The sequence below is a fragment of the Mytilus edulis genome, chromosome 2 (assembly GCF_963676685.1).
Source record: "Mytilus edulis chromosome 2, xbMytEdul2.2, whole genome shotgun sequence".
NCBI classification, from domain to species: Eukaryota; Metazoa; Mollusca; class Bivalvia; order Mytilida; family Mytilidae; genus Mytilus; species Mytilus edulis.
In genome coordinates, this window is record NC_092345.1 from 76,518,981 (window position 1) to 76,534,197 (window position 15,217).

At 32.6% G+C, this 15,217-nt stretch overlaps 1 protein-coding gene across 1 annotated transcript in view; it reads right to left on the reverse strand.

Annotated features, from left to right (window-relative positions):
• Window positions 1-11,283, reverse strand: part of LOC139513000 (uncharacterized) — a 51,711-nt gene extending 40,428 nt beyond the window's left edge. Inside the window, exons 1-2 of the mRNA XM_071301041.1 lie at window positions 11,199-11,283; window positions 1,797-1,954 (exon numbers count right to left, since the gene is read on the reverse strand). Coding sequence (XP_071157142.1) covers window positions 1,797-1,928 — 132 coding nt within the window. The 5' untranslated portion in view covers window positions 1,929-1,954; window positions 11,199-11,283. The remainder of the gene's footprint in view (window positions 1-1,796; window positions 1,955-11,198) is intronic.
• Between the last annotated feature and the right edge of the window lie 3,934 nt (window positions 11,284-15,217).

Sequence of the window (15,217 nt, forward strand, 5' to 3'; positions counted from 1 at the left end):
AATAAAACCTAATGCTATGAGAGTGGTTTTAATTGAAAGGTATATATGATTCCAGAGAAGAGATTGAACCCTGGTTTGCTCTGTAGAAATGTAAATTTCGGGTCTAAATTCATATCAAGTCCACCAATTACTCTAAAACTATATCAGCATTTGTTGACTGTTTTCAATGGTGTAAATTTGCTTAGATCTTTTGAAAGGTAATTTGCGGAAAAAGGAGCAGAAAGATCCCCATTTTTTTAAAGTTTTTTTGAGAGGGCTATCATTCAGTGTTGAAACCATGTATGTGTGATATTCATTGAAATTTTATAAAATGGATATTTTTAAGCCTGTAAAGGGGTGTCCAACAGCATTTTTTGAAGAAATAAACAGCTGCGCCATGAGCGCATGATACGCCTGACGTCTTGTGTGGAAGTTTATGCAATAATCATCAATAGTTTCTGAGAAAGTTTTAAGCAATAACACTATATTGTTTTTGAGACACGGCGGGACATGTGAAACCCCCAACCCTGTTTTTTTTTTTACAAAAAACTAAATATCACTAAAATAAAATTTTGAATCAAAACAAAAAAGTATACAGATCTTTAGATTAATATAACAAAGAAGTGTGTAAAGTTTTAAGCAATAATCATAAATCATTTTTGAGATACTGCGCGACATGTAAAAAAAACCTCCCCTGTTTAACAAAATACTCAATAACTCCAAAATAAAGTTTTGAATCATCACCAAAAAGTATACAGATCTTTAGATTAATATAACAAAGAAGTGTGTAAAGTTTTAAGCAATAATCATAAATTGTTTTTGAGATACGGTGCCACATGTAAACCCCCCCCCCCCCCATTTTTTACAAAATACTCAATAACTCAAAAATAAAATTTTGAATCATCACCAAAAAGTATACAGATATTAAGATTAATATAACTAAGAAGTGTTTAAAGTTTTAAGCCATAATCAAGAATCGTTTTTGAGATACGGTGCGACATGTGAAAAAAACACACCCCTGTTTTAGTTACAAAGTGCCGTAACTCAAAAAGTTTTAATCTTATTTTCACCAAAAAGTATACAGATCATTTGACCATCATAAGAAACAACTATGTCAAGTTTCTTGAAATTTGAATAAGTCGTTCTCAAGTTGACATGTTTACGCCGGACAGACAGACGGATGGACGGACAGACACCGGACATTTGTATACCATAATACGTCCCGTCAAAATTTTGACGGGCGTATAAAAAATGGAAAACAAACACCAAATGTTTCCAAGGATACTGAAATTGTACAATTTTGTTTTAAGTGTTTGATTACAGATTTGAAATCTGCTGAGGAATATATATAGGATTCTAAATATGAATACATGTTTGGGTATTTCTGTAGCATTGACTATATCCTATTCAAAATGCATGCACATGTTCTTAATTAAAGACCAAATTTCAGCTTCATTTGCTTAATGTGTATTGCTACCTGAAGTCTATCAGTATTTTTTCATGAACCTTTGCAACCCTTTCATAGGTATTTTATAAATCTAACTTACAATCTCTAAGGAGGGAATCTAACTAACAATCTTTATGGATGGAATCTAACTTACAATCTCTACGGATGGAATCTAACTTACAATCTCTACGGATGGAATCTAACTTACAATCTCTACCGATGGAATCTAGCTTACAATCTCTACGGATGAAATCTAGCTTACAATTTCTACAGATGGAATCAAACTTACAATCTCTACAGATGGAATCTAACTTACAATCTCTACGGATGGAATCTAGCTCACAATTTCTACAGATGGAATCTAACTTACAATCTCTACAGATGGAAGGTGCCATGTGCTGTTACCAGTATTAACATTGAAAAAATACACTCTGTCAGGATAGGATGAAGACTGTTTCACAACCCAACCATGTGGCAATGCTGGCTTCTTTGGATCTGTCATTTCAAAACTAACTTAAAGTTCTCATTCTGAAAAAACAAAACAAGTAGGATTTTAGTGGTAATTAGTTTTCTCATTTACATAATTTAAAAGAATTTACATTTAAGAACAAATGGAGATGGAGGTTATACACAAATATGCATCAATGAGATAGCAACCCAACAACAGCAAAAATCTAAATGACAGCTCGAGGTCAACATCTGTCAATTTCAATTATTTTTTGGTTTAATGGAAGCATACTTGCCTTAAATATATATAAGTTCAACCCCAGCAGGATGAGGTCTGAAGTAATTATTTGTTTTTGCTGGTCCTTTCCTAATTTAAGCACATAGAATTTCTGAGTAAGATAAAAGACTGATATGCTCAAAATCATATGTGTCTTCCTGCAGCTTGTTACATTGTTTGCTAGTATGAAAAAAAAATGGACTTGAACATGCACATACATTGAGCTATAAAAAATCTGTTATATACAGTGGCATGTACATTAAACTAGCAGCTCTCAAGAGCCTGTGTTGCTCACCTTGTTCTTTATGCATATTTAATAAAGCACTCTTCAAAATCTTGAAAATTGTAGACAAGAATAGAATTAATGGCAAAAATCTGTTTTTTTTTAACTTATATTGCTGATCATTGATGTCTGTTAAGTTTCTCTCTATCTTCAAGATCGTATTTAGCTTTTGCTCCAAACACAAAAGAGAGTAATTGAAATTTCTGCAGAGAGTAACAGTCTTCTAATAATTATAGCAGCAAAAGGAATAGGTTAAGTAAAACCTCATTTTGGCCCCAAAATTTATCAGTTTTACAAAATTGTTATATAATGTAAACTTTTAGCTATTTATTGGAAGGAAAGTAGAATACTTCTGCTACATAAATATGGGCTGCTTTTGACAATACAATGCACATATATCGGGTACTAGAATCATTAAGAAATGCTAAATTACTGAAATCTTCACAATTTTAGCATTTGCGTTATATTTGGGACGGTTTTCGTCTTAAATGGAAGTGGCAATATTCTTGTTCATTCTTAATATTTAAATGTAAGTTGTATTTGATGATAAGGCCAATTAAAATTAATTGATAGATTTTCATCCCCGCCCGCCCCTCTGAAATCGTCCCGCCCCGATTTTTTTTTATTTTGCAAAATTTAATATTTCCGGATTTTGTTCATTTCCGTTACCGGTAACCGTCAATAATTTCGTTTTATTCGAAATTCTTGTTTATAAACTTTCGGTTTTCATATTTCTTGTTTCGAGTACTTTAAAACGATTATGTTGACAAAATCTGCTGCTCAATGATGACAGTATCATCTACGGAGAATATAGAAAGATTACCAGAAGGGCATGAAATATTCGTGTTACGAGTATTAAATACGCTGTGTCCAACGCAAATTGCGGTATGTCACAAATTGGAAATTTCTTTCATCAGAAAATTGTGGATTTATTTAATAATACATTGACTTTGTGTAAGCAAATTTGGGCTGTGAATGATTTCCAAAGTGCAAGAATCGTGGAACAAACACTTGTTTGAGTGTTCATTTCATTCATAATACTTGTGCTGCATACCATTGTATTTGCATAAGTTTATGGGGACTACAAACCATCGCTTAGAGAGCAAAATAAATTTGGAGTTGATAGTCAAATGAATAGAGAATTTCTCCATGGTTTTACTGTTTGCTGAAAATATGTTTCTAAAGTAGCAATTGCATGTAGAACAGTCCGCGTTGCAAATCAGCCTGAGATGTTTATTCAAGAATTATATACGATTCTTTATACATGTTTAAACATTTACATGGTATAAGCTAAATTTTGTAATTATATCAGGCCAAAAAAAAAATAGGTGTGTTTCCGGTCGCCCGACCGACCCTAATTTTTTGGCGCCGACCCTAACTTTTTTTTCCCGGAAAAAAAAAAAAAAAAAAAATCCGGATTTTTTTCGTTTTTTTCCGGAAACGGTTTTTGTTTAGTATAGCCTTTGAATGGCATCTTTTAAACGTTTGATTTCAAATAAAATTTTAATACAGTAAGCATTTGTGTGATACAGATTGAAGTCAAACAACGACATTTTCTAATTCTACCACCTTTATTGATATAAAAATACACAAAAAACAACCGAAGCAGGCCAGTAAAAAAAAAAAAAAAAAAAAAAAAAAAAAAAAAAAAAAAAAAAAAAAAATACCTACCTACCGACCCTAATTTTTTGGGGCATGCAACAGGAAACACACCTATTTTTTTTTTTTGGCCTCACTTGCATATATATGAAGTTCACGCCACAAGAAGGTTTCAAATTGAATAAAATTTAAAAAATAAAATCCTCCCACCCGCCCCATTTTTTTCAAAACTTTGGATGAAATCTACTAATTAATTTTAGTTGGCCTAATGAATAACTTATATAAAGATTGAGGGTGAACAACGATGCGGCCATTTTCATTTTTGACAAAAACTATCTGAAAAGTGGCATTTATGGCATATTTGATAGATTTTTCATATTTTTAAAAGATTGAATATGAGCGCCTGAAATCACTAAATCAGTTCAAATCAATCACACAAACTAATTGAATCGACTGAAGTAGATACTTAAGTGTTTAAAAAGAGTACAAAATCTTTCATCAGATGAACATGAAATTTGAGGCCAAAATGGGCCCTTATCAGTACTCCTTTAGGTTTTATCTTGCTTATCATTGACATTAATGATTTTTAAGTTTCTATCTATTATAATTTTAATAATATAAGAAATAACACAAATTAATCCTGAAAATCGTAATTAAAGGGCAATAACTCCAAAAATTTGTAAGGGTTCCACAGAACCCAATGTCTCGCCTAATTTTGCTGTAAATCGCAGGCTCAACAGAGTTCTCCCCAAGATTTTGTCAAGGCGCAAAATTCAAGGGCACGTAACTCTTTTTTTATAGTGAACTTTCGTGATCTGAATCAATCAGATCATGACATGCAATATGAATTATAATGCTTTGTGCTGTATGTTTAATTGAGCAGAGTATTGAAATAAATTGATTTTAACACAAAAGTTATTTATATTCAGTCAATTAAAGAAGTCAAAATATAAATATTCATCTCTGTACTCTCTGCTTCTAGGTATATTGTTTCAAGATAGAGTTATTTTGTTGGACAGTCTGTTCCTCAACTTTGTCTGTTTCCTCTTTAGGGTTAAAAAAAAACCCTCTCATAATAACTTTTGCTTATACCCCCTTCAACATTTCTAAGCCATGAAGACTCAGTCAGCCACTCAACCAGAAACATAATGCTTGCTGTTATCACTTGGTAAAACTTTAGCTCGGGATCGGTAGGTATTAGGAGAAGCAATAACATCTACTTATACTGACAGCTGAGTGTAGAAGGAGGTAGACCATGTAGACTGAGGTGTATTTCCTTTTTCATTAAAAGTCATTGGTCTGAAAAGAAACTTCTACTTCCATCATCTGCCTTTTGCTTAGAATTCACCCCTTTCTTATTTGCAGAGAACATGTTTATTCAGAATTAATAAAATCGAATATGGATAAGATATTTGGTATACAACGTATTTTAAAAACAAAAATATTTTAATGAACAGCTGACCAGGTTCCGTAGTTTGACATTTACTTACCCTTCCGTGTGCATTATTGTTAAAACCTATATCTTTGGCAGGTAGATATAAAAAAAACTTTGTTAAAGTTGAGACCATTGAAATTATTTACTACTGACATTATACAGAAGCTGCCACGATTCCATACCCATATTGATGCCACATATTTCCCGATGGACAGACTCACAAGCGACTTACATGTTCAAGATGTCATTATGATAATTTTATTTTAAAAATAAAGACAGTTTGAGACGAAATTTACCTTGCAAGCAACATTTTTCACTTTCAATTAAAATAAATCACACCTCGTTATCTTTAATCAAACTTTATTTTAATTTTTTCAACTACCCCCATTCATAATTTTCATCGTAAATATCTTTAGCAATGTGTATTCAAATTTATAACGTGTATTGAACACATTCATTGGTCGTGTTTAAATAGATTCTTCTTCTGGACCATTGAAATAGATCGTTATTTAAATGGTCAAGTAATCATACACACGAAGCGTAAATGCAATGTATTTGCATTCTATTTCTTCAATTTCTGCACAGAAGTTTTTAAATATTTTAGTTTTCTTCTATAAATATCTATCTTCTTGATGATCATTTGCGCTATTACATGATAACATAGTCCGATAAGGCTGAGATAAGCGTGGCTCAGGTAAAACTAATTATCAGATATAGCGTAACACTGACCGACCTCTCAGCGGTGATTAGCAACTTGACAACTTTAACCAACATTTATAATGAAAATGTGAAAATTAAGACGCTGCAGGATCAAGTATCAAGTGACAGCGACCAATTAAGACGCTGCTGGATTTATGAAAATATTATGAAGGCCGGAGAGAACACTGCTCAACAAAAATGGAAAAAAATCAATAAATTATTCCTCTTGATACTACTTTTGACAATAAACAAGCTTCTGTCCGAGTTTGGTACAAATTCAAAATAGTATAAGAAAGTTATTAAAATTTTAAAAAATATAACCACAGATTGAATGTGTTGTTTCCTGGCAGAAAATCTAAGTCCATATTTAAAATTAAAATACGGAAAAAATGGATTAATTTTTTTACAAAATTTACTTCTGGATACTACATTTATGTATCCTCTGATCATAAATTTAAACAAGCCTCTGTCCAATTTTGGTAGAAATCCAGTATACATGGTAAAGCAGGGCTCACGCTACCAGGCGACTTGTGCAAAGAAGTCGCTTTCCCCGACTGTCACTTCACTTTCCCCAACCCCCAAAAGCGAAAACAAGTTGCCCTGTTGGCTACAATACTCGCTTTCAGTCGTTTCCGTTACAATTTTTACCAAATTGATGAAACATCAATTTTTTATTGATAATTAAAATTCAGACATAAACAATTCATTTTCTTAAGAAAAGAAGTTGAAGCATTGTCTTTACAGTGTGTAGCAGTTTATTTTATAAAAATACAACAGAGCTCCAGATAAGAATTCACAAATTGGGTTTTTTACCCACCATTTTCATATATAATTGGGTGATAAAGTTTTCTAATTGCATTATCAATTCCAATTCACCCCTCATGTTAATATCAAATTGGGTTTTTCACCACCAAGCTCCTTAATGTATTGGGTTTTTCACCACCAAGCTCCTTAATGTATTGGGTTTTTCATCAACACAATATGAATATTTAGGCAATAGCAACCCCAGATTTTTTCCATCTTAAATATGTTTCTTTCTTTGTTTAGCTGTTTTATTTGGTTTAGGGTTAGGGTTAGGGCAAGGGTTAGGGTAATTTGCTAGCTGTTTTATTTGGTTTATTCACTGAGGAGCAATTGTAGGTTTAATTTGTGTTCCGTTTTAAACCTTCTGCCAGTTTTGTGTTTTCTCATATAAACTGTAAAAAAACGGATATATGTGTATTCACAGGCACTCGTCTTATACCTTTATATAATAAATTCTGAGACCAGTGCCTGACTGTGTGTATTCATCAGTCAGAGCTCAGACATAAATAAGTCTGAATCTGCTTTTGACTCATAGAGGTCTAAATTTGTAAGTTTCAGGATTAGTCTCCCTTTAATGCAAGACAAAATACGACTTTAATAAGTCAAATGTTGTTAAGCAAGAAATAATTGACCAGAATAAAAAAGTTGCAAATATCGACTCCTACAAGTCGATAAATGATCAAAATTGGTTAACTTCAAGACCCACGCATATTTATAAGGAGGTCATGCATCTAAATCAAATAATGACAACATTGAAAGACAATGCTTTGTCTTCTAAAGAAAAATATGAATGAGAGTCTAAAAAATCGGAGATAATGTTAATTAACCTTACAATGCAACCACCTGGAACTACACTTAATGAGGAAAAACATCTGTGTTTAGTAAGGATGTTCAATTAGACAATTACATATAGATAGCTCAAGTCCTTGTGAACTCTGAGACAGGTTTTTGCTGCCATAGGTTGTGTAGTTTGGCCACCAAGTGAAATTAAGTTTTTTCATCAACATAAATAGACCTTAACAAGTCTGTCATTTTATGACTTAGATAAGTCTAAAATTGAAAACACATTTTTATGATAAATACATGTTTTGACTTCTTTAAGTCAAAAACAAAAATAGACTTGTTTATGTCTGAGCTCTGACTGTTCATTAATAAACCGTAAAATGAAGAAAAAAAATAGTATATAAACTCTAATTATACTTGAATGTTTTTGTTTTATTCCAATTTTCATAAATCTTGGTTTAGTTGTCCTTTATTAGAACTTTTGGTTTCTGATGTTTTATCATGTTATAATTGATTTGGCCTTTCACTTTTTCCAACTGATTTCGTTTTTGAGGAAACCCTGTTTTTATTAGCAATGTGTAAGGTATGCACACACGCCCGTGTGTTCGATGGATGCTTCCTAAAAACACTGGCTGAGTCTTGTTATCATCATAACTTTCCCTCAGCTTTTCAAAAGAAGCAGAAAACATGCTTCTATTCAATATTTTTAACGAACGGACATTCACTTTCGTTTTAATTCAATGTATGTTATGATAAATCCCGAGCAATGCGAAAAAATATGACTACATTACACACGCTAATAAGATAAACACCGAGAAGTTGGAGAAGTTTTCAAAAACACGTGTACCTATTGAGCAACGGAAAACTCTAACAGGGACCCATTTCAGCTATTTGATGCAGGGATCTATTTTTAGAACGAAAGGAAATTTCCAATTATAAATATTATAAAAATAGTTGATGCGACGACTGTAAACAGATAATGGTAAATAACGCAAATGGTAGCCAATAAAAGGGTTGAGAACTCATGGTTTTGACATGTAATTGGGTTTTCCTTTGAATTAATTGGGTTATTGAACCCTGCAATGGGCAATTGCATTGGGTTTTTTATTATTTGTATTGCGTGATCACGCAAATACGCAGCTTATCTGGAGCTCTGATACAACTTTTCATCACTTCTAGCATTTCCACAAGTTCCGGTGTTCAGCTGTTACTCCAAAATGTACATCAACCTAACTTTCGGCTGTAAAATAAGTTTGTTACTTCATTTAAACATGATAAAAATTGCCTCCAGTAAATGTTTAATACATTTATTGCATTTAAAACGTCATGTTCCTTTCCAAATACAAATGTAACTTGTCAAACATTTATTATTTTTGTAAATTTTCTTGCATTCGTCCACCATTGACCGTTTTCTAAACTAGGGATTGAAACCGGACCAGCTATGACCGAATTTTACAATAATTACTACGGACCCATGGAAGGAACAGCTGACAGAAGAATATTGATCCCAAAAGTAAAAATTATGCATTCCACAAGCATTAACAGACATTTGGTTACATCTAATTGATTGGTGTACATTGTATATAATTCCCTATAATTTATATGGATTGTTTCAAACTATTGATTAGAGTTGCTTAACTCTGAGACTACTATACTAATATTAATATATTATGGCCCAGCTTAACTTTGTATATCTTTTGATGAAAAACACAGAATTTCATACACAAGATAGTTTATAATCAAATTGTAATTGATATATTATAATTTCTTTACCATTTTTAAAATTAAAAAAATATTGTTTCTAGTGCTAGATATTTGGTTGGTACTTTCTTACAAGAATCTAAGTAAAACTTAAACAACTTTTAATTTGAAATGTTACTTTTTAAAATTGTATACTCAGATATGAATTGAACAATATAAAAAGAACATTATATACATATGACCCTTTATACTATAGTAAAATCCAAACATTGTAGCGTGGCTACAAACATGACAATGTAACAATATTGCCTCGTCTTAATTATAAGTTTTGGGTTGGGACTAGCTGAAGCAATTAATACATGTCTTACGTTGACGACATTTAATGAAAGAGAGAGCAAAACAAAAAAGCGTTTCCGGACATCACTTGTACAATTCCGTAAAACATATCAAACTGAATTACACATATATAAAACTTATATATATATGAGCACTTCTCTTTCAAATCTCACCACTTCTCCCTATCAGTTTCAAAAAGAGAAGTCACTTCTCCCTATAATTCTGTCAGTAGTGTGAGCCCTGGTATAGTTTAAGAAAGTTATTAAAATTTCAAAAACTTTAACCACAGAGTGAATATTTGTTGACTCCGCCTACGACTACCCTGACGGAATGTAGGATTGCTTAGTCTCGCTTTTTCGACTAAAGTCGAAGGCTATACAAAAAGGAGGAGTCAGACAATTTCCACCATTTGTCTTACAATGTCTTAATTGTAGATCTTCTCTTGCTTTAACATTTTTGTATATTTTAGTTTCTTTCTCTCTGTTATATAAGTTTTAAAATATAAGACAAAAACGCTAAAAAAATTTAGCATCAAAGGAGCCTGTGTCACTCACCTGATATTTTTGTTTACATATAATGCTTACCTGTATATAAAGTTTTTAAAACTTAAGTGCCCTTGTACAATGTAAATATCTGTGTAAATATTTGATTAAGAATTAAACCCATATATCCGAAGTTGGAGTGCTCCGATATGTTCAAAGAAAAATACCTGTACAGAACAGAACAGATGGCACGTAAGTTTCAGAGCTGAACATCGTGAATGACAGTCGATCCAAACTTTTTTTTTTTTTTACTGATTTTACCACCCCAAATATCCCCCAAAAGATCTTGAAATGAACACATAATAAAATAACGATGGTCATAACATCTTTGATGTATTCATGGATTTCATGTAAACAGAAACTGGTAAAAGAAGAAAACATGACCCCCAATTTCAACTCTGGTCATTTAGTAATATAGATATTGATTTTACTTGATTTTAACATCACCAAATGTGCCTAAATACCAAATGTGTAATATGAAAAATATAACAAAGGCCACATGTAGAACAGGTACTATCCTTCCAGCACACATGGTACACTTGATATATGATACCACCTGTGGCTGTGGATGTACATTGATAGGATTTGTGTTGCTCAATTATTATCACCACTACCAGCAAACAGTTGTTGGTTTACCTGAAGCATATTTACGTGTAAAATTATGAAAAAGCAACATTATTCCGGTATACTGAAAATCAAAACAAATATGATTTTTTGGCGCAATGAAATTATCTCCCCTGACCGCGTGTTTACAAATGATGTGGTCAATGCACATGTAAATGCATCTATTTTGACAATAGTACAATAATCAGTATCAAAAACATATCAATTTAAACAAATACAGAACCAATAACAAGCGGACTTACTTGTTCTCTCAGTTCTAGAGTATTTTTAAAGAATGTTTCCACAGCTAACTCGGCAAACTTTCCTAATATATCCTAATACCCTACTAAGAAATTAAAAAAATATGCGATGAAGATTCCGGTGAATGGTGAATGGTGGAGGGAAAATTTCTAGAGAAGATTTTTTTACATTTTAGTGTCGTAGAATAGTCATTTTACAAAACATTATTGTTTTATAATCTCGTATCGAAGTCCTACTTCATTTTATTTCATTTAAATAATTTTCGTGTACATATTTATGTGATTTATGTGATTTTTACCACGCGGCGTGTGGTGAGTGTTGGTAACTGTCGTCTGCCCTCATTTGCGTCAAATTAGTGATTGCTAAACTTTGAGACATTATATGACTTTTATCGTTTTAAGTTAAGCCATATTTTTATTGACAATTGAACATTTAAACTTGAATTACACAAATTTTCTTGTTTTAAATATGGCGGCTGAGTGAAAAGTCCGTGCAGCTGATTGGCGCCATTTTTTGAATTTTGCTTTTATATTTCTGTTTTCCGCTTATATATCACAGACAATATATACAATACACTGCTTTATTAGAGCCTGCTTTGATTAACCAGCTTACATATATATATATAATAGCCAACTATAGCCAAATATAGTGATATATCATATAACTTGAATAACAACAATATATATAATCTATGACTTCAAACAAGCTCCGAAAATACCTTGCTAAAGTACAACCTTCTGTGCACGGTGTTCAGCGAAGAACGCCACTGTTGCTGGCAGATAGCAAAGGCTCCCGTCTTGAGAGGGAAATCTCACCAACAAACATAATACATCAAAGCATCCAATTTCGCTGTAAATCTGGTGCAAAAACACATGAATGCACAAACTGGTTAAGACACCATATTGAACAAGAAATCCAAACCCATGGTGACATTCACATATATATTTGGGCTGCTACTTGTGATCTAACCACAAAAAAACAAGACCATAGTATTGAATTAACTTCAGAGTCGAATGACATTGTGAATAATATTATCACGCAATATAGAGAAATTGCAAGTATTGTCAACCATTATACATCCTCAAGAGTAACATTTTTATCCATACCAGCATACTCAATTGTAAAATACAACAAATACAATAGGCTTCCGATTTTAGATAAATACTACGATCAGGACTCAATACTTCTATTTCAAATCCACTTACTGAATGAACAGATCGGTGAATTAAATAAACTTCAAAAACAAACTTCACCCGATTTTAGTAAGGATTTATGCAGAAACCCGAGGCATACTACATGTAGAGGTCAAGAAAGATATACAAAACTGGATTATAACTTTGAATTATACCAAGACGGAATACATCCCCGCTTTATATTAAATAAAGTGTGGTTACACAAATTTGCACTTCAAATTCAACACGATTGCTGGTTTCCACTTGACTAAATCTGGTTAGTGTGGATGTCACCACGCTACACCAAACTGTAAACCTTAACCACTGACATTCTTCCTGGCTTACCCTTGCAAATACTCTTGAGAAAATATAATTATATCTTAAAAGACTAACAGAGGAATAGGATTCTAAATATATACCAAAACAAATAGTGGCTGGTAAGTGTGGAAGTTGCCACGCTAAACCATATTTTATCTGCTTATTGACAACTTTATATATATTTAAACCAAAAAAATACCGCCAAGCTCTTTTACAACTTTACTTATACTAAAACCAATTTGGATAACTGGTAAGTGTGGGAGTTACCACGCTATACCATAATTTACTGCCTGAATTGTAATTCAAAAATCTATACTGCCTAGCTCTTTTACAACTTTATTTATACTGAAACTAATTTGGATAACTGGTAAGTGTGGGAGTTACCACGCTATACCATAATTTATTGCCTGAATTGTAGACCGAAAAAATCTGTACTGCCTAGCTCTTTTACAACTTTATTTATACTGAAACTAATTTGGATAACTGGTAAGTGTGGGAGTTACCACGCTATACCATAATTTTACTGCCTGAATTGTAATTCGAAAAATCTATACCGCCTAGCTCTTTTACAACTTTATTTATACTGATACTAATTTGGATAACTGGTAAGTGTGGGAGTTACCACGCTATACCATAATTTACTGCCTGAATTGTAAACCGAAAAATCTGTACCGCCTAGCTCTTTTACAACTTTATTTATACTGAAACTAATTTGGATAACTGGTAAGTGTGGGAGTTACCACGCTATACCATAATTTACTGCCTGAATTGTAATTCGAAAAATCTATACCGCCTAGCTCTTTTACAACTTTATTTATACTGAAACTAATTTGGATAACTGGTAAGTGTGGGAGTTACCACGCTATACCATAATTTATTGCCTGAATTGTAGACCGAAAAAATCTGTACTGCCTAGCTCTTTTACAACTTTATTTATACTGAAACTAATTTGGATAACTGGTAAGTGTGGGAGTTACCACGCTATACCATAATTTACTGCCTGAATTGTAATTCGAAAAATCTATACCGCCTAGCTCTTTTACAACTTTATTTATACTGAAACTAATTTGGATAACTGGTAAGTGTGGGAGTTACCACGCTATACCATAATTTACTGCCTGAACTGCCTGAATTGTAATTCGAAAAATCTATACCGCCTAGCTCTTTTACAACTTTATTTATACTGATACAAATTTGGATAACTGGTAAGTGTGGGAGTTACCACGCTATACCATAATTTACTGCCTGAATTGTAAACCGAAAAATCTGTACCGCCTTAATTCAAAAAAATCTATACCGCCTAGCTCTTTTACAACTGTATTTATATTGAAACTAATTTGGATAACTGGTAAGTGTGGGAGTTACCACGCTATACCATAATTTACTGCCTGAATTGTAATTCAAAAAATCTATACCGCCTAGCTCTTTTACAACTTTATTTATATTGAAACTAATTTGGATAACTGGTAAGTGTGGGAGTTACCACGCTATACCATAATTTACTGCCTGAATTGTAATTCGAAAAAATCTATACCGCCTAGCTCTTTTACAACTTTATTTATACTGAAACTAATTTGGATAACTGGTAAGTGTGGGAGTTACCACGCTATACCATAATTTATTGCCTGAATTGTAGACCGAAAAATCTGTACCGCCTAGCTCTTTTACAACTTTATTTATACTGAAACAAATTTGGATAACTGGTAAGTGTGGGAGTTACCACGCTATACCATAATTTATTGCCTGAATTGTAGACCGAAAAATCTGTACCGCCTAGCTCTTTTACAACTTTATTTATACTGAAACTAATTTGGATAACTGGTAAGTGTGGGAGTTACCACGCTATACCATAATTTACTGCCTGAATTGTAAATCATAAAATCTGTACCGTCTAGCTCTTTTACAACTTTATTTAAAATACTAAAACTAAATTGGATAACTGGTAAGTGTGGGAGTTACCACGCTATACCATATTTATTGATTGAAATTGGTGGCTCGTCATAAGTTTCGTAATGTCTGATCCATTAACAGCCCTGAGACCAAGAAGGGATCGTATCCCAACTCAGGTTTATACCCCATCAAAAGTAAATACCAGTGCAAAAAATTATATCTTAAATGAACAGAAAGCCCTGGATAAAATAGCTGATACTACTTTCAGACCAACTGATGTCAATGTTCAGTACAAAAAGGGGAACATTATATTAGAATTCACCGCAGCAGCATTCCTGCACTTCAGTCAAACTTTAGCTCAACATTTTTATTCACACCCAGATGTCACAGCTGAATTGCATGACATGCAGGATGGTAGAGGGAAAATTGTTGAACAGTCCTTTTCAATAAAAAACCAACAAAATCAAAGACAAATCTACAGAATAAACCTCTATAATACAACATGTAGAGCAGAAATAAATGGGAGAAACCATCAACAGTTCTTTAGTGAACTTCAAACCATAGCGACAAAAATGAACGTTATAAAAGACTACTCCTACATGAATGAAACCATAAGAAATGAATGCTTGAAACATGCAAAA